Source organism: Canis aureus, chromosome 8 (assembly GCF_053574225.1).
Source record: "Canis aureus isolate CA01 chromosome 8, VMU_Caureus_v.1.0, whole genome shotgun sequence".
NCBI lineage: Eukaryota > Metazoa > Chordata > Mammalia > Carnivora > Canidae > Canis > Canis aureus.
The window spans coordinates 6,687,449-6,710,689 of record NC_135618.1 but is presented as its reverse complement, the minus strand read 5'-3'; the positions used below and the strand labels follow the sequence as shown (position 1 = coordinate 6,710,689).

General features: G+C 41.9%; 1 protein-coding gene and 1 long non-coding RNA gene across 2 annotated transcripts in view; one reads left to right on the top strand and one right to left on the bottom strand.

Annotated features, from left to right (window-relative positions):
* Nucleotides 1–6,976, bottom strand: part of ACADM (acyl-CoA dehydrogenase medium chain) — a 30,687-nt gene extending 23,711 nt beyond the window's left edge. The window contains exons 1-2 of the mRNA XM_077905069.1: nucleotides 6,844–6,976; nucleotides 2,845–2,932 (exon numbers count right to left, since the gene is read on the bottom strand). Coding sequence (XP_077761195.1) covers nucleotides 2,845–2,932; nucleotides 6,844–6,873 — 118 coding nt within the window. The 5' untranslated portion in view covers nucleotides 6,874–6,976. The remainder of the gene's footprint in view (nucleotides 1–2,844; nucleotides 2,933–6,843) is intronic.
* A 1,120-nt stretch (nucleotides 6,977–8,096) lies between these two features.
* On the top strand, nucleotides 8,097–22,809 carry LOC144318287 (uncharacterized). The gene is made up of 2 exons (XR_013384134.1): nucleotides 8,097–8,248; nucleotides 22,566–22,809. It is a non-coding gene; the product is annotated as an uncharacterized LOC144318287 (long non-coding RNA).
* Nucleotides 22,810–23,241: the final 432 nt, after the last annotated feature.

Here is a 23,241-nt window from a genome sequence, read left to right as displayed (position 1 = left end):
GAAAGTCATTTAGAAAACATTAAAACAAGACAATGAGCTGAAGATGAAGAGTAAAGTCCCATGAACTCAATATGTGAAAATTTATAATGGAGTCTTTGACTCTTGATTAATCAGAAAGTCCACGAAGTGTACTTTCTGCAAAGTGCAAAGACCGCAACACACTTTTGGACTAGCAAGATTCCACTGTACAAATATAAGTAAACCCATGTCAATACAAGTACAAGAAGGAGGTAGGGAAGATTTCTAGCTTTTACAAGTGAGTAACAGATATAAACTTGTTTTTCTCTTCCAACTGATGAGAGTAAAAAAAATTTGTTTTTACTTGTTACTAGTTCCTATACAGATTTATCAAATGTTTACTAATACTGAAATGAAACTAATGTATAAGACATTCCCTGACCTCAAGAATCAGTCTAACTAGGGAGATGAGACATGCTTAATGACCATAAACCAATAAAACCTGCTCCAAAATATCATGTAAGAATACCAATACAATTACACTCTTCCTTTAAACTCAGATTTAAAGGGTATAAATTAATACTTTAAGGTTATATATTAGCACAAAGCAAATGGTAAAAGTGGTGGGAGGGTTTCTCAAAAGTTAACTATAACATAAAACTAATTCAATTACATAAAATATGAGGTTCTGTTGTTATAACACTAATGAAATGAATATGCTGGCTGGCCTGAGGACAGGAGCTGATCGCTTGGATTTTTTCAAATCCACACTACCTCAAGGTTTAAATGTGGTTGTGTACAACGTCCAAGGATATGTAAGATTTTAAAAGAGATAAAGGCTGGGCGGCCCAGGTGGCTCAGCAGTTTAGCGCCACCTTCAGCCCAGGGCCTGATCCCGGAGACGCGGGATCGAGTCCCACAACAGGCTCCCTGCATGGAGCCTGCCTTTCTCTCTCTCCCTCTCTCTCTCTCTCTAATAAATAAATAAAATCTTTAAAAAAAAAACAGAGAGAGAGAGAGAGACATAGGGTATTCTGGGCAAGAAAAATAAGAGCAAAAGCAAAGAGACAAGAATGAGCAAGCATACTGATGACTATAATAATTACTTGTATGGGGATGTAAGAAAATGTAAAAGACATGAGAATTTTGGTTTTGAATCAAACAGCCTAAAATCCAATCTCCCATTTTATTGATAAGGAAACAAGAGCCCAGAATGAGAAAATGATAGTCTTAAAATGAATTAACACTGTATACTTTTTTTTTTAAATTTTTTTATTTATTTATGATAGTCACACAGAGAGAGAGAGAGAGAGGCAGAGACACAGGCAGAGGGAGAAGCAGGCTCCATGCAGGGAGCCCGATGTGGGACTCAATCCAGGACTCTGGGGTCACGCCCAGAGCCAAAAGCAGATACTCAAGCACCGAGCCACCCAGGCGTCCCTAACATTATATACTTACATATATTTAAGAGTCTTAGTCATGGTTCACTACATCAGAATTTACTTCTAATATTGGGACCAGCAGATACCAAGGTTGTGGGTGAGTAAAGGACAGGGAAGGCAGGTACCTGGTTTGTACTATTTATTGAGAAACTATTTAAATCCAGCCACTGTATACTAAGGACTTTACATACGTCATTATTCTTCAAATAAATCCTATGTGGCAGATATTATCTTCATTTTAGAAAAAGAGCAATATACAACTGCTCAGAGATGTTACTTCTTCTAGTCCTTTTAAGCTTTACAACCTCCCTCCTCAACACTTGTATCTAGATCATCTTGTTACTCAGCAAACTAGCACAGATTTCTCCTGCTGGCTTTTATTTTTTTTATTTTTTATTTTTTTTAAAGATTTGATCTATTCATGAGAGAGACAGGCAGCAGGAGAAGCAGACTCCCTGTAGGGAGCCTGTTATAGGGCTCCATCCCAGGACCCCGGGATCAGGGACGATCAGGGACGGAGCCAAAGGCAGTTGCTCAACCACTGAGCCACAAGGTGTCCCTCTCCTGCTGGTTTCCTACTATTATGAATCTGTATGTGGGCAAACCGAAACTAAATAGCAATTGTACCTAACCTATATTAATAAGAGAAAATCCAATGCCCCAAACTGCTATCCTTATATGGCCTAAAATTTTTCATTTAATTCTCTTTAAAAAACTGTAAGGAAACTAACAATCTTAAAAAAATAAAATAAAAAACAAAAATGATAACCTGTTATTTGTATCTGGGTACGAGTTAATTATCTGAGCTCCCTTGTAACTATTTTCTGAGACCAAGAAACCAGAGAAAATGGATTTGTAACTAAAGGAAAGGTAATAATTTTGAAGCAAGAAGCATTTTAGGAGGCAAGGATGCTAAAAATAGGAATTATTATTATTATTTTTGCTCAGGATCTTCATTTTAGAGACCAAAGGGGAAGGGAGATCTTATTCCTTTTCCTTCCAATACCACATGACTCCCCAATCCCAAAACGTTAAACTATTCATTAGCATCAAAACTGCAGTTCAGATATATCAGGGCCCAAATAGGCTTTGGCTTATTAGCAGGTACCTAGCACTGTGTACCTAAGTGTTCAAAACATGTTTTTTACACTCAAATTTCTAACTTGAAGACTGTACCTAATAGTACATTTGTTATCTATTTAGGGCTACATACTTAGAAAAAAAGGCACAGGTATTTATGTTTGCTGCTAACACAGATCTCCACGTAGGATATTACACTGAAAAAAAAAAAAAGAGATCAAGAAAATTGTGTATGACTGAACAATCTGTGGATGGTAACTGGTTCTAATCATTGACAGACATTACTAAGACGATTTACAAATACATTCCAGACATATATATATATCAAATATGTTTAAAGTCAAAGACAGAACAAAACACATACCAAAATTAAACCCCAATCTTGGTTCATGCTTTAGGGCAGGTTTTGTATGTTGTAGTCTCCAGTCAAAACGAGAAAGGCTTTTCAGGACCTGTAAGGGACAATTTTACAAAAATAAATTTGACAAATTAAACATCAAATAAGAGAATACTGGCAATTACAAGTAAGTACAGCAACTTGTTTGGCTATACTCAACAGCACAGTTTTTTAAGCCATTACTTAAATGCCTTCAACCGTAATTTGATTTCTATATTAAATAAGCCAAGTACCAGATGTGTGAACACTTAATACAAAGAAAAAAACTTTTTAAAGCAATGAAAATAACAGTAGTATTTGTACTACTTGAGTGTCTACAAGACAAACAATAGTCAGGGATTGAGAAGCAAAAACAGGATGGTATAGTGCTGCATTCAAGAGTCCCCTAGTCTGTCAACTTTGATACCCTGTCCCTGTGAGCTTCACAGGTATGCCTCTGGGAATCTTCCCCGTGGAGGATTCCATTTTCTAAGATACTTCACTTTATTTAACAAGTTAGCCTAAAACTATGTTCTAGATCTCCAGCTGTTGTCTACAAGCATTCCTAGAATACTCTAAAACAGTAATCAGCACACACTAAGGCAGCCATCAGTTTTTGTTTGCTTTTTGCTTGTTTGTTTGCAGCTACCAGTTTAATAAATACAATTTTACTGGTACACCATATTGTCAATTGCTGCTTTTCCAGTTGCCAGAAACCAGATAGTCCACAAAGCTGAAATTATTTACTCTCCCTTTACAAAAATATTTGTGAACCCTCTTCTAAATAAATTACAGATGTGGGCAGCCCAGGTGGCTCAGCGGTTTAACACCGCCTTCAGCCTAGGGCGTGATCCTGGAGATCTGGAATTGAGCCCCATGTCAGGTTCCCTGTGTGGAGCCTGCTTCTCCCTCTGCCTGTGTCTCTGCCTCTCTCTCTGTGTCTCTCATGAATAAATAAATAAACTTCTGCTTTTGAGCGCATGCACACAAGGAGGGGGATGGGGAGAGGGAGAAGAGAGTCTCCACTGAGCAGGGAGCCTGATGTAGGGCTCAATCCCAGGACTGTGACCTGAGCTGAAAGGCAGACGCTTAGCTGACTGAGCCACCCAGGCGCCTGAACCACCTACACTTAAAGTGACGGTATGGATTGTCAAATATCTTTATTTTATTTATCTATTCATGAGAGACACAAGAGAGAGAGGCAGAGACATAGCCAAAGGGAGAAGCAGGCTCCATGCAGGGAGCCCGATGTGGGATTCAATCCCAGGACTCTGGGATCACGCCCTGAGCCAAAAGCAATGTTCAACCAATGAGCCACCCAGGCAACTCTGTCAAATATTTTAAATAACTCTTTCTAAATAACACTTTATACAATCTTGAAAAAAATAACTACTAATTTTGTAGTTTTGTAGTTTGTACTCTGTACTAACTACAGAGTACAAAAATTCATATCTTCTTTGCAATTTTCATTAAATTAGTTTGGAAATAAAACATGGTTTCTCTAGCCCTTATTGTTCAGTCATCATAGACCAAACATACTTGTTCAGGGTCACATTCTACACGCCAATTCACTTAATCTCCAAGTCAAGCCTAGGATTAAGGCACTATTTTTATCCTTACTTTGCATACGAAGAAACTGAGGCTCGGCAAGTTCAAGTGAAACTGGCCAAGGTCACTCTGCTGTTAGGTAGTGTAACCAGGATTCTAACTGTAACATTAAGTGTAGAGAATCTATACCATTAACCACCTTGCTTTACTGCTCTTTCAGTTTAGGTCTCCTAATTGGTTACTACATCCAATAAAAAAAAAAAAAAAAAAAAAAAAAATCCCACAAAAACCAGACCAAAAAAACCTTGTTCTTCTAGTGGTTTAGACACCACTGCACAACATCAGACCTCATAAAACAGGTAAAACAGTCTGCTGTGACTTTAAATAGGGAATTATTAGTGGACTTAAAATAATTTGTAAAAAGTTTACATATTACTCTTCAGGAAAATGTCACATAAAACAAAATACGGAAGTAGCTACAGCCAGGAAACAATCCCCATCAATCTGCTAATGATATATAATGCTAGCCATTTCGAGAGGTGGCCCAATGCACACAGAATATAGAATTAGTAGATTATTTAGACTTAGAATGGCTTGAGTCTAGACGCCCCCAAGTGTTTTTGAGACCTTGGGCCAATTACCAACTTGCCGTAGCTTCTCTTCAAATCTAGAAAGTGAAGCTCTTTTTTTTTTGCTGGATGATTTGTTGAGAGGATTTAAAACAAGAAAACGTCTTGGACGCATCATGCCAAATAAATGCTGACTTTTATCACTCTGGGCTCTCTACCCAGAACAACCAGATTCCAAATCTCCAAAAGACAAAGGATACAGGAGAGATTGGCTCTGGTCTCACAGAGTCAAAGAAGGAAATCTGGACAAAGGGAAGTGAGTAAAGCGATAGAAGTTTATTAAGCAAAGGTGCAGAGAAGGCTCTCAGGAGTGAGAGGGGTCCGGACAGGGTCGCCACTGAGGACTTGCGGGGTTGGTCTTTTATTAAAAGCCAACAGGGGAGCCTCAATCCTTTAAACATCTCTATCGGTATCACCATAGAGTAAGGACTAGTGATAATATCTTCAAAGGCTTACTTCCTTTTTAGGTAATTCTTTATTGGTCAGAAGCAGCTGTTGTAACAAGGCCTCACCTGTGGCACCTGGGATTGGATGGTCTGGTTTATTCACCTCTGGTCTGGCAAGCCGCTTTTGTCCCTAACTCAACAGCATCTTCCATCAAACCTCAAGTCTGCAACCACAGTACAACTATAATGAAACACTTTTGTGTATATCTTAGGAATATAAGAACCTGGACAGCTTGGGGGGCTCAGCCGTTTAGCACCTGCCTTTGCCCCAGGGCGTGACCCTGGAGACCTGGGATCGAGTCCCACGTGGGGTCCCTGCGTGGAGCCTGCTTCTCTCCCTGTCCCTCTCTCTCTGTGTCTCATGAATAAATAAATAATAATATTTAAAATTAAAAAAAAAAAAGGAATCTAAGAACCTTAAATTTTATGGGAGTGTCAAAGAACAGATACAGGGGTGTAAGTTTTCTGGATCAGGGTTTTCTATATTTTCCCTTGGAGAGACTGAGAAATTAATCTTTTTCTGGTTGAGAAATTAGCCTCTTTTTTCTTTTTTGGTTGTCAGAGTTCATCATCATTTTAAAAAAAGTTGTCTTTAAATTGGCGTTCAATTTGTAATCATCATTTTTTAAATTCCCGGTCCATTACCTCGCAGAGCCATCACGAATACTGGGCAACTAGAATTTTCATAGATCCTAAAATTCCTACTCTTTTTGGCCGAGAACATGAATCTCTTAATCACAGATGACGTCAGGATGGCCGTCTTAATGTGCCAGTAATATCTAAGATAAAGGGTAACCAAGTGGCAGAGACGGCGTCGGATCCGGATCCGTGAGCCACGACCCCAGGATACCCGGACCGGCTTCCAGCAAATTCTGCGGCAGCTTCTTCCCTCTTCCAGGCCGCGGCGGGCGGGACGAGCAGAGACCTACGGGCTGGGGCAGCCCCGCCGCCGCCGCCGCCGCCGCTGCACGGTCGTCCCCGGAGGGCCCGGCCCCCGCGCTTTCGGGCGCCCCGACTGGCTCCCGGGCTGGCGGCAGACGCCCCGCGGGCTCCCCTCAAAGGCCAAGGCCGTGAGAGCAGGCCCCGCCGCCCGAGGCCAAGGCCGGGTCACGGTCGGGGGAAGGTCGCGGCGAGCCCGGGGCGGCCGGAGGGCGAGGCCAGGGCGGGGGGCGCGGGGGGCGCGGGGGCCGCGGGGTCACGGGGGGCGCGGGACAGCGACGCACGGGCCCCGCCGCCGCCTCGGGCCCCCGCCCCGCCCGCCCGCCCGCCCGCGCCCCGGCCGCCGCCACCCAGCGCAGCGCCGGCGTCGCCCCGCGCCCCCCCGCCCCCGCCCCGAGCGCCGCGGCCCCCGTGTCCGCGCTCACCCCGCAGCTGCGCCTGAGCACCGCGGCCATGGCCGCCCCGCGCCGCTCCTCCGCGCTCCGCCGCCGCGCTCGGCCTCCCCGCCGCCAGCCGGGGTCCTCCCGCGCGCAGGGCCCGGAGCCGCCTGGCCACGCCCCCGCAGGCCTGGCCACGCCCCCGCACGGCCTGGCCACGCCCCCCGGCGTGGACGCGGGACGGAGGGAGGAAGGGAGGGGAGCATGTACCGCCGCCGCGGGAGGGCGCTTCAGCCGCGGCCGCGAGTCCCCGGCCGGGTGGGGAGGGGAGGGGAGGGGAGGGGGGAGGGGGAGCGTGTTCCACGAAACCGGACGGCGCTCCCGCCGCGCGCGTTTGACCCCGGGTGGGTGGGGTGGGGAGGGGAGGGAGGGAGGGAGGAAGGGAGGGAAGAAGAGGGGAGGAGGGGAGGGGAAGAGACGAGAGGGGAGGAGGGGAGGCGGGGCGTGTTCGCGGAAACGGGAGGGCGCTCCCGCCGCGCGCCCCCGGGCGGGGAGGGCGGTCGAGCGCCCCGAGGCGGGTCCGCGTCCGGGGGAGGCTGCAGCCCGGGCGCGGGGCGGGGCGGGGCCGCCGGGAGTGCGGGCGCGGGGGCGGGCGCGGGGGCGGGGGCGGCGGGGCGAGGGCGCAGGCCGGAGGCCGGCCGCCCGCCCCTTTCCCGGGAAGCGCGCCCGCGGGGCCGGGTGACGCCGACCTTCCGTGACCTTGCCCGGCGCTCCCGGGCCCCTCGGCCGCCGCCGTCCCGCGGAGCTGCCCCGCGCGCCCTCGGCCTGCCCTCGGCCTGCCCCGGGTCGGGCCGCTGCTGCGGGGCCTGCGGCGCGGGGTCGCGGCTTCCCGCCCAGGCAGCCGCCCGCCTCCCGTAGTGCGCGGGACTTGCCTTTTTAATCGCCACCGCCCCGGGTTGGGGTGGATCCCTCCCCGCTACATCTTGTTAACTTGCTAAACAATCTTTTTTTTTTTTTTCCCTGCAAATGCCCTGCAGGCCAACCGCAATCCCATTTTTTTAATCCGGTGCGTTGCTCCGCCAGGCCTGCGGGTTGCACCGCTTTTGCGGAGGCCAGGCACGAGGAAGAAGCGGAAGAAGCGTAGTTTAGGGCCAAATTCCAAGTTACAAGCACCGGGGAAACTCGGAAAAGGGAGAACTCGGTTTGTCCAGGAATCCCCCAAGAAAGCCTTCAAAGACCTGGGCAAAGCAGAGGACTGTTAAAGAAGGGTAGGATGGGGGGGTGGGGGGGAGATGGGTATAATAGGACTAATGCACCTCTGAGTTCTATTATTCTGAACATTTTTCGAGACGATGAAGATGCACAAGAAGATACAAAATCACCCTTGTGCTCATCACCTGGATTTAAAAACTGTTCCTGTCCACGCGCATGTGGAATTTAGGAAGCAAAACAGGTGAACACGGGGAAAAATAGTTGTTACTTTTGTCATGATTGTTTTATTTATGTGAGTATTTGGTGTCATTTTGTTTTTGTCAGAATCCTAAATTGAAACATTAAGATACTTCACTTATAAACAGACTTTAGGGCAGCCGCGGTGGTTCAGCGGATTAGGGCCTCCTTCGGCCCAGGGCGTGACCCTGGAGACCTGGGATCGAGTCCCACCTGGGGCTTCCTGCATGGAGCCTGCTTCTCCCTCTGCCTGTGTCTCTGTCTCTCTCTCTCTCTGAATAAATCAATAGATCTTAAAAAAAAAAGTAATCTTTACACTCCCCTGCAATAAAGGATTTTTTTTCTTTAAGAAACAAAGCCAATTATCCTGAAGAATACCTATTTCTGAGTTGTCTGATTGTATTCATTTTTGCTCCTAAACCTTGTATCTTCTATAAACAGCAAGTTCCTGGAGGCTTCGGTAGCTTGCATCTAACATTTCACAAGGAATTTTTTTTTTTTTTTTTTTTTTTATGATAGAGAGAGAGGCAGAGACATAGGCAGAGGGAGAAGCAGGCTCCATGCAGGCAGCCCAACGTGGGATTCGATCCCGGGTCTCCAGGATCGCACCCTGGGCCAAAGGCAGGCGCTAAACCGCTGCGCCACCCAGGGATCCCCACAAGGATGTTTTTTAGGTCCACTGTGTGATGTCAGGTTTATCTCACTGTTAGTAACAATAAGTTTGATCATTTGATTTTTTAGAAAAGATTTCTTTATTCATGAGACACACAGAGAGAGAAGCAGGCTCCCTACAGGGAGCCTGGTGTGGGACTCAATCCTGGAACTTGATCCTGGGAATCCATCCTGGGGCTCAATCCTGGGACTTCCAGGATCATGCCCTGAGCCAAAGGCAGAGCTTAACCACAGAGCCACCCAGGCACCCCTGGTCATTTGATTAACACGCTGACAGCTCTGTTGTAAAGGCATGTTGTTCTCTTTGCAATTAAGTAATCTACGTATTTCTATTCAATATCATGCCAAATAGTATTTCTAAATATTGCTCACATGGTGGACATGGAATCAGCTCTCAAGAAACACTTTTTAAATTGGACACTGTTCACAAAACTTTGACTATATTTTTAGGTGAAATGATTCAAATAGCCTGCCAATGTTACTTCATCCCTTGCCATCGCTTCCTAACTAATGGGAATATGACTTTAACCTGGTGGTTAGGTGGTTCTTAACCTGGGACCCTTGAATGAGCTTTAGGTAAAAGAATCCTTTGGAGGTAAGTGGAAAATTTGATATGTATGCATACATTTCTGAGGAGAAAATGCTCACAGAGGAGAGTAAGAGTATATGAGATGCTGATAGTGTAGTCGATGTGATGGAGAGAGTTGTTGGAGGTTTTCTTCACATTGTTTTTGTTGCCCAATGAAATCAGAAAAAAGGTTATCAGAGAGTGAGGAAATGTTGGAAATTTGAAAAGTGGAAAGAATGAAAAATTATAATAGTACGGACACTCTTTCGTCAGACTTTCCGGATCCAAGGTCAAGAGTCAGACACTCAACTGAAGTGAGCCATCCAGGCACCCTAGAAAAGGAATTTATAATAATAATACCTCTGCCAGGCCTTTGGGAGTCCTTTAAGGCTTTATCAACCTTCACATTGAAAAACCAGTTTCCCTTCCCATGACCCTTGTTTTCAGAGCAAAGATCACACTTAAAAATTGCTGATCCCACTTTAAACACTAGATGTAGCTATTTGGCTTAGATCCCAGGAACTAATATTTTATGGTGAGTTTTTTCTCCTAAAGACCTCTTTTACACGTGAAAGATTAATCTGTATATTCCTGGGTTTTGTTTTTGTTTTTTTAACCTGCCGGCTCAGAAATTTAAAATGATCAATTTTTGCCAAATAAGAACAGGATGTAAATTCAGATTCTCATTTGGACCACAATAGGTAAAGGAGCTAAGATTCACCAAAAGGTAAAACCAGTCTTTACTTCCTAGTGTATATTCCTCAAGCCAGAAAATAAAAACATGTAAAGGGACAGGGTAGGATTTCTTGGGTCCTCGGAACTGATAGAAGGATGAAGAGAATGCTTGTAAGACCAGATTAGGTGCACAGTGCTTAGTAAATGTTACCTTCCCAGGGAAATCAAGGAGTGGAGCACAGTCCAGAGCTAGAGGGAGAGGACTATCATTGACAGATTTCTTTTCTTTTCTTTCTTTTCTTGTCTTTTTCTTTTCTTTTCTTTTCTTTTCTTTTCTTTTCTTTTCTTTTCTTTTCTTTTCTTTTTTTAGGATTTCATTTATTTATTTGACAGAGAGGCAGAGAGCTGCGGGAATGACAGGCAGAAGGAGGGGAGAAGCTGCCTCGAGGAGCAGGGAGCCTGATGTAGGGCTCATCCCAGGACCTTGGGATTATGACCTGAGCCACTCAGGTGTCCCTATCCTTGGCAGATTTAAAAAAGAAGCTGAATATACCTCAGCCTGAGCAGCAGTCCTAATGGAATTCTTACTTAGGCCAGAAGTCAGAGCAGCATGGTCACAAAAGGTGATCACATGTAAGGTGACTATCAGCAAGGGCCACTTGTACATACTTGGTTTGTGAGCTAATTTCAGCAGGAAATTAGTCTACTAGAGATGTCAAGTACTGGCTTCTGTCCTAATACCATCCCTTTTTTTGGAAGTCTGCCCTGCCCGCAGTTTGTGTTTGCAAAACAGTTGTGTTCTGCTTTGAATGTGTGGACCTTCCTGCCTCTTGACCACAGTCGTTTGGACCAAAAGATGGGCAGTCTGACGTTAAAGGAAGTCAGTTCATGAGCTGATCAGTTTATCAATGGCCTGGTACAAAAAGATGAATTTAGCTAGTCGGGTTGCCTGTCTGGGGAATTTGAATCAAACAGAGAAAGAGGTATTTGTTGGTAGTGGGCCAATGGGCAATCCAATTAGCTCATTATGTTCATGTGCAAGTTAAAAGTTCTAGAAGAACACAAACCCTGAGCGTTGGAAACCAATGGGTAGAGGAAAATGGAATTCCCATGAAAGGGAGGCAAATAAAAATATCACGTCTTCAGGGCACCTTAGTGGCACAAAGTGTCCAACTCTTGGTTTTGGTTCAGGTCTGATCTCAGGGTCATGAGACAGAGCCCAAGTTGAGCCCTGTGTTGGACTCAGCTCAGAGTCCATTTGAGTTTCTCCCTTTCCCTCTGCCCTTATCTTCGTGTGAGTGCACAGACATTCCCTCTCAAAAAAATAAATCTTAAATAAAAAGATCAGATAGCCAACCTCAGACCTTCAGATAGACATTATTAGACTAGTTCTTTCCAGCACCTGCCTTCCAGTGCAGTTGTCATTAGGTCCTATGGTACTTAGGTGCCTTGTCCAGGTTCCATAAAATCCAGTGTATTTGTATAGGAAAATTCCTTAAAATCGGCTAAGCAGGTCTTATACTTCCTTATAACCAGAAAAACCAGAAACCATTTCTCTTTTTCCAGAGAGCTATGCTAATCAAGCTAAATTGTACTTATCTATATTCTTGTTATATAAACTCCTTTGTTGCTATATTTTGGGGCTCTTATTTAGCAGCTTTATTAAGGTATAATTGATGTACAATTAATTCACATTTAAATTGTACAAGTTGATGAGTTGATGACATATTTATACATCTATGAAACCATCACCACAGTCAAGATAGCAAACATTTTCATCACTCCAAAGTTTCCTTATGCCCCTTTGTAATCCATCTTCCTCTTTATTCCTGTTCCCAGGCAACCACTGATCTATTTTCTGATACTGTATATCAGTTTATATTATTTTACAGAATTTCATATAAATGGAATCATATATTATGTACTCTTTTCTGGCCAGCTTTCATTTACCACAGATTTGAGAGTCTTTTTTTTTAAAGGGTTTACTTTTTTAAAAAAAATATTTTTTTATTTACTCATAAGAGACAGAGAGAGAGAGGCAGAGACACAGGCAGAGGAAGAAGCAGGCTCCTTGAGGGGAGCCTGATGTGGGACTTGATCCCAGGACCCCCGGATCACACCCTGAGCCACCCAGGCATTCCCACAACCCTTGGGATTCATTCATATTTAGAGTATCACTAATTTGGTTTTGGTTTTGTTTTTTGCTGAGTAGTATTTCTTTGGATATAGCACAGTTTATTGATAGACATTTAGGTTGTTTCCAATCTGGTACTGTTATAAATAAAACCACTGTAAATATGTGTCTGCAGAACCAGACACTAATGTAATAGAAAATAAGTGGTTGAATCAACAAAATCAAAATCTGACTCTTGAAAAAAATAGTAAAATAGATGTGCCTTTAGCAAGACTGATAAATGTTTAAACCATTTTAGAAATTATAGGCGATAATTATGGATTTAGGAAGATTAAAAAATGATTTTTAGTAGAGATTTTAAAATATCACAAGAAAATGCTTATAATGAGTTTTATGCCTCCTTTCTGGGCTCCCGCTTGCCATGGTGGCAACCTTGATATGCAGAATGATGGCCGTGAGCTTATGTACTTGTACCTCCCCCAGCAACCGTATCATCAGCTCAGAGGACCACCCATCCAGCCAGATAAGCATGGCTGAAGTTGACAAGGTGACAGGCAAGTTCAATGGCCAGTTTCAAGTCTCCACTATCTAGGAGGGGCCATTCCCAGGACGGGTGAGTCATATGTCTCCATTCTCTGACTGGTCGGGGCCAAGGCATTGTTTCAAAGAACTTTTGACTGGAGAGGATCACGGATGTGAGATAGTTGTCACAAATTAATAATAACCCCACCCCCAAAGAGTTTTATGCCAATGCATTTAGAAACAGACAAAACATACCTTTCTAGAACTATGCAGATATCAAGAAGAAAAAAATTATACCAAGAGGAAAGAAATAAAAACCTGGAATAGAACATTATCCACCCTCTGAACTATCCTACCTCCAGATGGTTTGTAATAATTCTTTGCTATGTAAATATTTTGAATCTGTAATTCAACATATGGTTCCCATAAGTTTAGCTTTTCTAAATATGATATATTTTTCAAAAAAATTTTTTTATTAGAGACACCTGGGTGGCTCAGGGGTTGATCATCTGCCTTCAGCCCAGGTGTGATCCTGGAGACCCGGGATCGAGTCCTGCATCAGGCTCCCTGCAGGGAGCCTGCTTCTCCCTCCACCTGTGTCTCTGCCTCTCTCTGTGTGTCTCTCATGAATAAATAAATAAATAAAATCTTAAAAAGTATTTTTTTTATTAAAATAGTTCTTAGAGTCTCAGCATTTACTTTTATCTAATATTTTACCTAATCTAAGGAGCAAGGATCCAAAGTGATAGCAGCAGCCTCCTGGAGAACGAATTAGGGCAAGGCCAGCTGGATTTGGGTGGACTATTGCCTTTAGTTTGGAATATGCGGCTTATAGAGTCCACAGCTGAGCCGGGTTGTTATGGAAGGTTGATATTTGTCAAAGAGATTACCTGTCAAGGGGATTATCAGTGAGTGAATTATATATCGCTGACAGGACAATTATAAAAGGATAGCCAGAGTCTTCAACTGAGAATCAGTTTTACTTCCCAGAGAGCTGTGTATATTTGGTTATAGAGATGAAGAGTCATTGACTGTAACCAGGGAGATCTCATGGATTCAGAAACTCTAAGAGTAAGGTTATAAGTGCCTGAGCCACTGGTATGTCAAAATCATAGTGCAAACAAACCTTATCAAGATCAAAGGACTAACAAAGGCAAGTTTAGGTGAAGGCAAAGTACTAAGAACAAGGAAGATAGTGGAACCGGCACGATGGCCAGTTGTTTTGACAAAGTCTAAATCGACTTATTTTCAAAATAAGAAAGATTCATCTGATTATACGTACTTACTAATTATTTAAAAATCTCACAAAGGTAAGTATAAGGAAGAAAATAAGCAATGGTTAAAGTTAATATTTTGGTGTGTGGCTTTTAGGTTTTTCTCTGTGCATAGAACACATATATACTCCTAATCTTTTCTTTTACAAAGTTGGATTTTATTACGTATATAATTTTGTACCTACATTTTAGAAATGCAATGGGAGAGGCAAGATGGTGGAAGAGTAGGGGTCTTTGTTTCACCTGGTCGCCTTAATTTAGCTAGAAAACTATCAAATCATCCTGAACACCTAGAAATTCAACCTAAGGTGTAAGGAAAGCACAGCTGGAATGCTGCAAATAGAAAAGTGACCACTTTTTTGCAAGGTAGAAGTGCAGAGAAGAGAAACGGAGGGGGTATATCAGAAGTTAAATGAGTGGGGGAGGGAGCCTTGGTAATACAGTCCTGGGGATCAAAATGAGGACTTTTTAGAAATCAGCTGCTGTGAACAACTTCCCTGCCTGAAAGGTGCTCAGGGGTGAAGCAGGTCAGAGTCACAGGTGGGGCAGTGGGTGGGGAGGGGTCAGTATTCCCAGAGGCACAGGAAGGACAGAGGTGCCTCAGCTGGCACAGTTCCCAAGCTTGGGGCGAGGAAACAGGTTTAGATCAGTGAGCTCAGGAAAACATTCAGCTTGTTCTTTTTTTTTTTTTTTTAAGATTTATTTATTCATGAGAGACAGAGACGCAGGCAGAGGGAGAAGCAAGCTCCCCACACGGAGCCCGATGTGGGACTCAATCCAGGATCCTGGACCGCCACCAACTCACCCCCGCCCCCCACCCTGCCCCGAGCCAGAGGCAGACGTTGAGCCACCCAGGCGTGCCAGGTTCAGCTTGTTGCCATAAAGCTTGAAACTTGGCCAGATTGGGTAACTGCTCTCCGTGTTGGGTCCCTGCAAAGGACTGGATTGCAGCAACCCTCTGCCTTCCTCTGGGAGAGGCAGAGGGGGTGCTCATTAGGCCCGGTGAACACTCTCCAAGCCAGGGGCCTATAATGGACAGAAGTGGGGCGACCCTCTGCTTCCTCCAAGAAGGGCAGAGAGGGGGTGCACCTGAGCAGGCAAAGGCTCTCCCTGCTGGAGGCCTACAAATGGCACAAATCAGTGTCTCTGCCTGCGCCTGGGGGGGGGGGGGGCGGGGGATCTGAGTGGCCTGGCCCCATAGGAGTCTGTGAGCTTGGGTGCTCACCAAGATCTCTCGGCTCCAGACCTGCAGATCCAGACACGGTCATGTTTTTTTTTCCTTTCACCCTCAAAAGAAGTGCTGAAAGATTTCAGGGAACAAAAACCTCATGCAACAAACAGCTTATACTGAGCCTTGCCCCCTGGCCAGAGGTGGTGCAACTCCACCCAGGCACAGACCCATAAGAATTAGCACAGCAGGCCCCTCCCCAAGAGGACCAGCTGGACGAACAGGAGAACAGCAAAGTTTAATGACCAAACAGGACTGGAAAACCAGGACTAGAGGAAAATAGTATATAGAAGTTGAGGGTTTTTTCTTATGATTCATTTATTTTTCAACTTAAAAATTTTTAAATTTTTCCTGTCTCAGCTAGTTTATTTTATCAACTTTTTGTCTTTAAGCCTTTTCTTTTTTAACTTTCATATTTTACAATTACATGTTATAGATATATTCTTCATTTTTGGCTTCCTTTCACTGTATTCAATTTTATTTTTGCATATATATGTATATATTTTGCATATATATGTATATATGCAAAAATATTACATATATTTAATATTTGCTTTCTTTATAGTTTTGGAATTTAGCATCTTCTAACACACAGATCAAAATGCACTCAGGACCAAGTGGATAACCCTGTTTTGCACACTCTGTGAGATTATATTCTCTCTCTCCTCCCCCTTCCCCAACTTTTTTTGTTTCTCTTTTTTAAAATTTCTTTTTATTTTTCTTTGTCTTTTTTCTTTTATTTATTAGTTCCTGATCTCTTTGGAATAGTCTAGTGTATATTTTGCTTGGGTCGTGGTTAATATTTTTGACTGCTTGTTCGTACAACCATTCTGCACTGGCCAAAATGACTAGAAAGAGGAATTGACAACAAAAGAATGAACTGAGGTTAATACTCTCTGCTACAAATCTAATAGATATGGATTTAAGTAAAATGTCAGAGATGGAGTTAGGATTACAATTATAAAGTTACTAGTTGGGATTGAAAAAAGAATAAAAGACTCTAGAGATTCTCCTGGTGCAGAAATGAGATCTAATCAGGCCGAAGCTAAAAATATTCTGAGATACAGTCTAAACTGGATACTCTAACAGCTAGTGTAAATGAGGCAGAAGAGATAATAAGTGACATAGGAAGGGTGCCTGGGTGGGTCAGTGGTTGAGCATCTGCCTTCAGCTCAGGGCGTGATCCTGGCATCCTGGGATCGAGTCTCACATCAGGTTCCCCACAGGGAGCCTGCTTCTCCATGTACCTATGTCTCTGCCTCTCTCTCTGTGTCTCTCATGAATAAATACGTAAAATCTTAAAAAAAAAAAAAGTGACATAGGAGACAAGTTGATGGAAAGGAAAGAAGCTAAGTAAAAGAGAGAAAAACAACTAAAACCCCCTAAGGAGAAGCTCTGAGAAATAAGTGATAGTTTGAGAAAAAAGAAAAATAACATCCAAATTATTGGAATTCCTGAGGGTGTAGAGAGAGACAGGACCAGAAGATAATTTGAACAAGTCATAGCCAAGAACTTCACTAATCTGGGGAAGGAAACAGGCATTCATATCCAAGAAGTAGAGAGGACCCCTCCCAAAATCAATAAAAGTAGATCAACACCCTGACATATAATAGTGAAGCTTGCACATTTCAGAGATAAAGAAGGAGAAAATCCTGAAAGCAGCTCAAGACAAGAGATTCCTAACATACAGAGAAACAAATAATCAGATTAACAGCAGACCTATTCACAGAGACCTGGCAGGCCAGAAAGGGCTTGGATGATATATACAGGGAACTAAATGGGAAAAACATGCAGCCAAGAATACTTTATCCAGCAAGGCTGTTGTTCAGAATAAGAGAGAGAAAAAGCTTCCAGGATAGGCAGAAACAAAGAATATGTGACCACCAAGCCAGCCCTACAGAAAATATTAAGGGGCACCCTGTAAGTGGAGAGGGAACCCAGAAAAACAGGCAATCTGCAGAAACAGGGACTGCACAAGTAATACCATGGCATTAAATTAATATCTTTCAACAGTTATTCTGAACATGAGTGGGCTAAATGCTCTAGTCAAGAGACATAGGGTATCAGATTGGATAAAAAAGCAAGACCCATCCATAAGCAATCTACAAAAGACTCATTTTAGATCTAAAGACTCCTTCAGACTGAAAATGAGGGGGTGGAGAACAATTTACCATGCAAATGGTCCTCAAAAGAAAGCAGGGGTAGCAATCCTCATATCAGATAAATTAGATTTTAAACCAAAGACTGTAGTAAGAGATGAAGAGGGACACTATATCATACTTAAAGGGTCTATCCAACAAGAAGACCTAACAATTATGAATATTTATGCCCCTAATGTGGGAGCAGCCAATTATATCAACCAATTAATAACCAAAGTAAAGAAACACATAGATAATAATACCTTAATAGTAGGAGATTTCAACACTCCACTCTCAGCAAAGGACAGATCATCTAAGCAAAAGTTCAACAAAGAAACAATGTTCTTGAATGACACACTGGACTAGATGGACTTCACAGATACATACAGAACATTCCATCGTAATGCAGTGACATACACGTTCTTCTCAAGTACACATGGAGCTTTCTCCAGAATAAACCACACACTGGGTCGCAAATCAGAGCTCAACCGATACCAAAAGATTGGTATTCCCTGCACATTTTTGGGCCACAATGTTTGCTTTGAAATTTGAACTCAAGAGGAAATTTGGAAGGAACTCAAATGTTTGGAGGTTAAAGAGCTTCCCACTAAGGAATGAATGGGGTCTACCAGGAAATTAGAGAAGAATTAAAAAGATTTTTGCAAACTAATGAAAATAAAGGCACAACTGTTCAAAACCTTTGGGATACAGCAAAGGTGGTCTGGAGATGGAAGTTCATTTCAATACAAGCCTGTCTCAAAAAATTTAGAAAAATCTCAAATCCACAAGCTAACGTTACACCTAAAAGAGATTGAGAAAGAACAGCAAATAAAGCCTAAACCGAGCAGGAGAAGAGAAATAATAAAGATTAGAACAGAACTCAGTGAAATAGAGGAGAAGAATAGTAGAACAGATTAACAAAACTAGGAGCTGATTTTTTTGAAAGAATTAATGAGATAGATAAACCCCTAGCCAGACTTATTAAAAAGAAAAAAGACTCGGACACCTGGGTGGCTCAGCAGTTAAGCATCTGTCTTTGGCTCAGAGCATGATCCTGGAATCCTGAGGTTGAGTCCCACATGGGGCTCTGTGCATGGAGCCTGCTTCTCCTTCTGCCTATGTCTCTGCCCCCTCCCTCTCTCTCTGTGTTTCTCATGAATAAATAAATAAAATAAGAAAAAGAAAAAAAGACTCCATAAAATCATGAATGAAAAAGGAGAGATCATGACAAACACCAAGGAAATACAAATGGTTTTAAGAACGTATTATGAGCAATATATACCAACAAATTAGGCAATCTGGAGGAAATGGATGCATTCCTGGAAACTTATAAACTACCAAAACTGAAGCATTATGAAATAAGAAACCTGAACAGACAAATAACCAGCAAGGAAATTGAAGCAGTCATCAAAAACCTCCCAGGAAACGAATCCAGGGCCAGAATTCCCAGGAGAATTCTACCAAACATTTAAAAAAGAAATAATACCTATTCTACTGAAGCTGTTTCAAAAGAGAAATGGAAGGGAAACTTCCAAACTCCATTCTATGAGGCCAGCATTACCTTGATCCCCAAAAAGACAAAGACCCCTTCAAAAATAATTACAAACCAATATCCCTGACAAAAATGGATGTCAAAATACTCACCGATAGGATCCAACACTAGATTAAAGGATTATTCACTACCACTAAGTGTAATTTATTCCTGGGCTGTAAGAGTGGTTCAACATTTGCAAATCAATCAGTGTGATAGATCACATAGAAAAGAAAAGAAAAGAAGAAAAGAAAAGAAAAGAAAAGAAAAGAGAAAAGAAAAGAAAAGAAAAGAGCCATATGATCCTCTCAATTGATGCAGAAAAGGCATTTGACAAAATATAGCACCCTTTCTTGGTTAAAACTCTCAAAGTGTAGGGATAGAGGGAACATACCTCAATATCATAAAAGCCATCTATGAAAAGTTCACAGTGAATATCATTCTCAATGGGGGAAAAACTGAGAGCTTTTCCCTCAAGATCAAGAACACAACAGGGATGCCCACTCTCAGCACTGTTCATCATAGTGCTAGAAGTCATAGCCTCAGCAATTAGATAACAAAAAGAAATAAAAGGCTTTCAAATTGGCAAAGAAGTCAAACTCACTCTTTGTAGATGACATGACACTGTATATGGAGAACCCAAAAGATTCCACCCCCAAATTTTTAGAAGTCCTACAGCAATTCAGCATCGTGGTAAGATACAAAATCAATGCACAGAAATCAGTGGCATTTCTATACACTGATAATGAAACTGAAGAAAGAGAAAATAAAGAATCAATCCCATTTAACTTGCACCAAAAACCATAAGATACCTAGGAATAAACCTAATGAAAGAGGTAAAGGATCTATACTCTAAAAACTACAGAACACTGATGAGTGAAATTGAGAAAGACACAAAGAGATGGAAAAACATTCCATGCTCATGGATTGGAAGAATAAATATTGTGAAAACATCTGTGCTACCCAGAACAATCTACACATTCAATGCAATCGCTATCAAAATACCATGGACTTTTTCACAGAGTTGGAGCAAACAATCCTCTAAGATTTGTATGAAAACAGAAAAGACCCTGAATAGCCAGAGGAATGTTGAAAAAGAAAACCAAAGCTGGGGGCATCAAAATGCCTGACTTCAAGCTATATTACAAAGCTATGATCATCAAGACAGCATGGTACTGGCACAAAAACAGCACATAGATCAGTGGAACAGAACAGAGAACCCAGAAATGGACCCTCAACTTTATGGTCAACTAATCTTTGACAAAGCAGAAAAGACTATCCACTGGAAACAGGACAGTCTCTTCCATAAATGGTGCTGGGAAAATTGGACAGCCACATGCAGAAGAATGAAACTGGACCAATCTTTTACACCAGACACAAAGATAAACTCAAAATGATTGAAAGATCTAAATGTGAGACAAGAATCCATCAAAATTCTAGAGGAGAACATAGGCAACAACCTTTTTGACCTCAGCCACAGCAACTCTTGCAAGACATGTCTCTAAAGGCAAGAGAAACAAAAGCAAAGATGAACTATAGGGACTTCATCAAGATAAAAAGCTTCTGCACAGAGAAGGAAACAACCAACAAAACTAAAAGACAACCTACAGAGTGGGAGAAGATACTTGCAAATGATGTATCAGATAAAGGGCTAGTGTCCAAAATCTATAAAGGACATATAAAACTCAATACCCCAAACTCAAAAAATCCAGTCATGAAATGGGCAGAAGTCATGAACAGAAGACCTACATATGGCAAACAGGCACATAAAAAAATGCTCCGTATCACTTGTCACATGGGAAATACAAATAAAAACCACAATGAGATACTACTTTACACTGTTGAGAATAGCTAAAATTAAGAAGATAGGAAACAACAAATATTGGCAGGGATGTGGAGAAAAGGGAACCCTTTTATACCTTTGGTGGGAACGCAGACTGGCGTAGCCACTCTGGAAAACAGTATGGAGGTTCCTCAAGAAGTTAAAAATAGAGCCACCCTATGACGCAGCAATTGCTCCACTGGGTATTTACCTCAAAGATACCGATGTAGTGTAATGACGGGACACCTGCACCCCAAGGTCCATAGCAGCAATGTCCAATAGCCAAACTGTGGGAGGAGCCACGATGTCCTTTGACAGATGAATGGATAAAGATGTGCTATATGTATACAGTGGAATATTAGCATCAGAGAGGATGAATACCTACCATTTACATCAATGTGGATAGAACTCAAAGATATTATGCTAAGTGAAATAAGTCAGTTGGAGAAAGGCAATTATCATATGGTTTCACTAGTGTGGAATATGAGAAATAGAGCAAGGGACCATAGGAGAAGGAGGGGAAACTGAACGGGGAAAAATCAGAGAGAAAAACAAACCATGAAAGATTTAACTCTGGGAAACAAACTGAGGGTCGCAGAAGGAGAGGTGGCTGGAGGATGGGGTGGCTGGGTGATGGGCATTAAGGAGGGCACGTGATGTGATGAGCACTGGGTATTATATGTTAGCAAATTTAATGAAAAAATTTTAATACAAAAAATGTAATAGATCATGAATATTTTTATATGAATATATAATTGTTATCATTTATAGTGTTTCCATCACTTATATGCTACCTATAACTTTTTAAAAAAGTAATTTATTTATTTGAGAGAAAGAGTGAGTAAGAGAGAGCAAGCAAGCAAGAGTCCTAGCAGGAGGAATGAGCAGAGGGAGAGGGAGAAGCTGACTCCTCACTGAGCAGGAAGCTTGATATGGGGCCTGATCCCAGGACCCTGGGATCATGATTTGAGCTGAAGGCAGATATTTAGCTGACTCTGCCACTCAAGCGCCCCTGTTAAATATAACTTAATTTTCTAATTCCATATTGTTGTACATGTAGATTAATGTTTTCACTCATATAAGCACTGGCATAATAGCAATTTTAAACTGGCATCACTGTGTACTTGTCCAATTACTTCCTTAGTGTGTATTCCTGAGAGTCATGTACTTCCTCAGTAAAGAGAATAATAAACATTTTAAAGAATTTTGATATAATTTCTTTTTTTTTAAAGATTTTATTTATTTATTCATGAGAGGCACAGAGAGAGAGAGAGGCAGAGACACAGGCAGAGGGAGAACAGGCTCCCTGTGGGGAGCCCGATGGGGGACTTGATCCCAGGCCCCTGGGATCACACCCTGAGCCAAAGGCAGATGCTCAACTGCTGAGCCACCCAGGCATCCCTAATTTCTTATATATATAATGTTTGGTCAGTTTACATTCCCACTAGCCTTGTCAAAACCAAAAATAATATTATTGAGAGTAATAATAGCAAACATCTATTAAATAATTACCAAGTGCCAACCACATGTCAAATAATTTGTTACTAACTTTAATCAATAGCAATTTCTTCCCAGCCTTGCTTATTTTTAGTCTTTGACAAATTAATAGATGAAAATTTGTAGCTAATTCTAGTTTGCACGTTTTGATTAATGATTATATTGGATATCTATATGTATTAATTAATCTGTTTAACCTTTTGATATTTTTCCATTGGAGTAATATCTTTCTTTTGATATTTCTGTTCTTTTTTTCCCAGGCATATATTTGGAAACCCTTTACGTGGCCTACTCTTCAGTTTTCAGAAAAGTGGCAAGACAATAGGACTTTCATGATAAAATCATAGAAGATTATCAAGTTAAAACAGAAGGGACCTTTTATTAGTTTGTCATTAGCTATGTTTATTTTAATTTTTTTATTAGTTATGTTTAAAAAAGTTCCATTATTATACACATTATTTTCTGTATGTACATATTAAAAATGTGATCAGTTTTCTGTTACCATATTATGTGAAAAAAACTGGTCAGATTCTCACCAGAATTTGAAAGTATGTCTGGAATAGTCAGGCTAAACTTATAGAATTGGTAGCAAACATAAAATTTATTTAAGGTATCCTGGGGAGCACCATAAAGATATAAGCTGAGTCATCCTCCAGAAAAGCTGTAGCTGAGATATAATAAGAAGCTTATGTAATTGCCAATTGAGAAACATTCCACATGTACTAGATGCTGTGGACAGCAACTAGAAGTTCAAAAGAAAAGGAAAACAAGGTATTTTATCAATCCAGTAGAAGAGAAAAAGAAAAAGAGAAAAGGTTGGTAAATGGGACATGAGAGTAATATGACAGAAATGAGATAAATCTTTCACTAATCACAAAATCACCTTCTAGATAATTTCAGATTTGTTACTCGCAAGAGACATATATAAGACAAAAC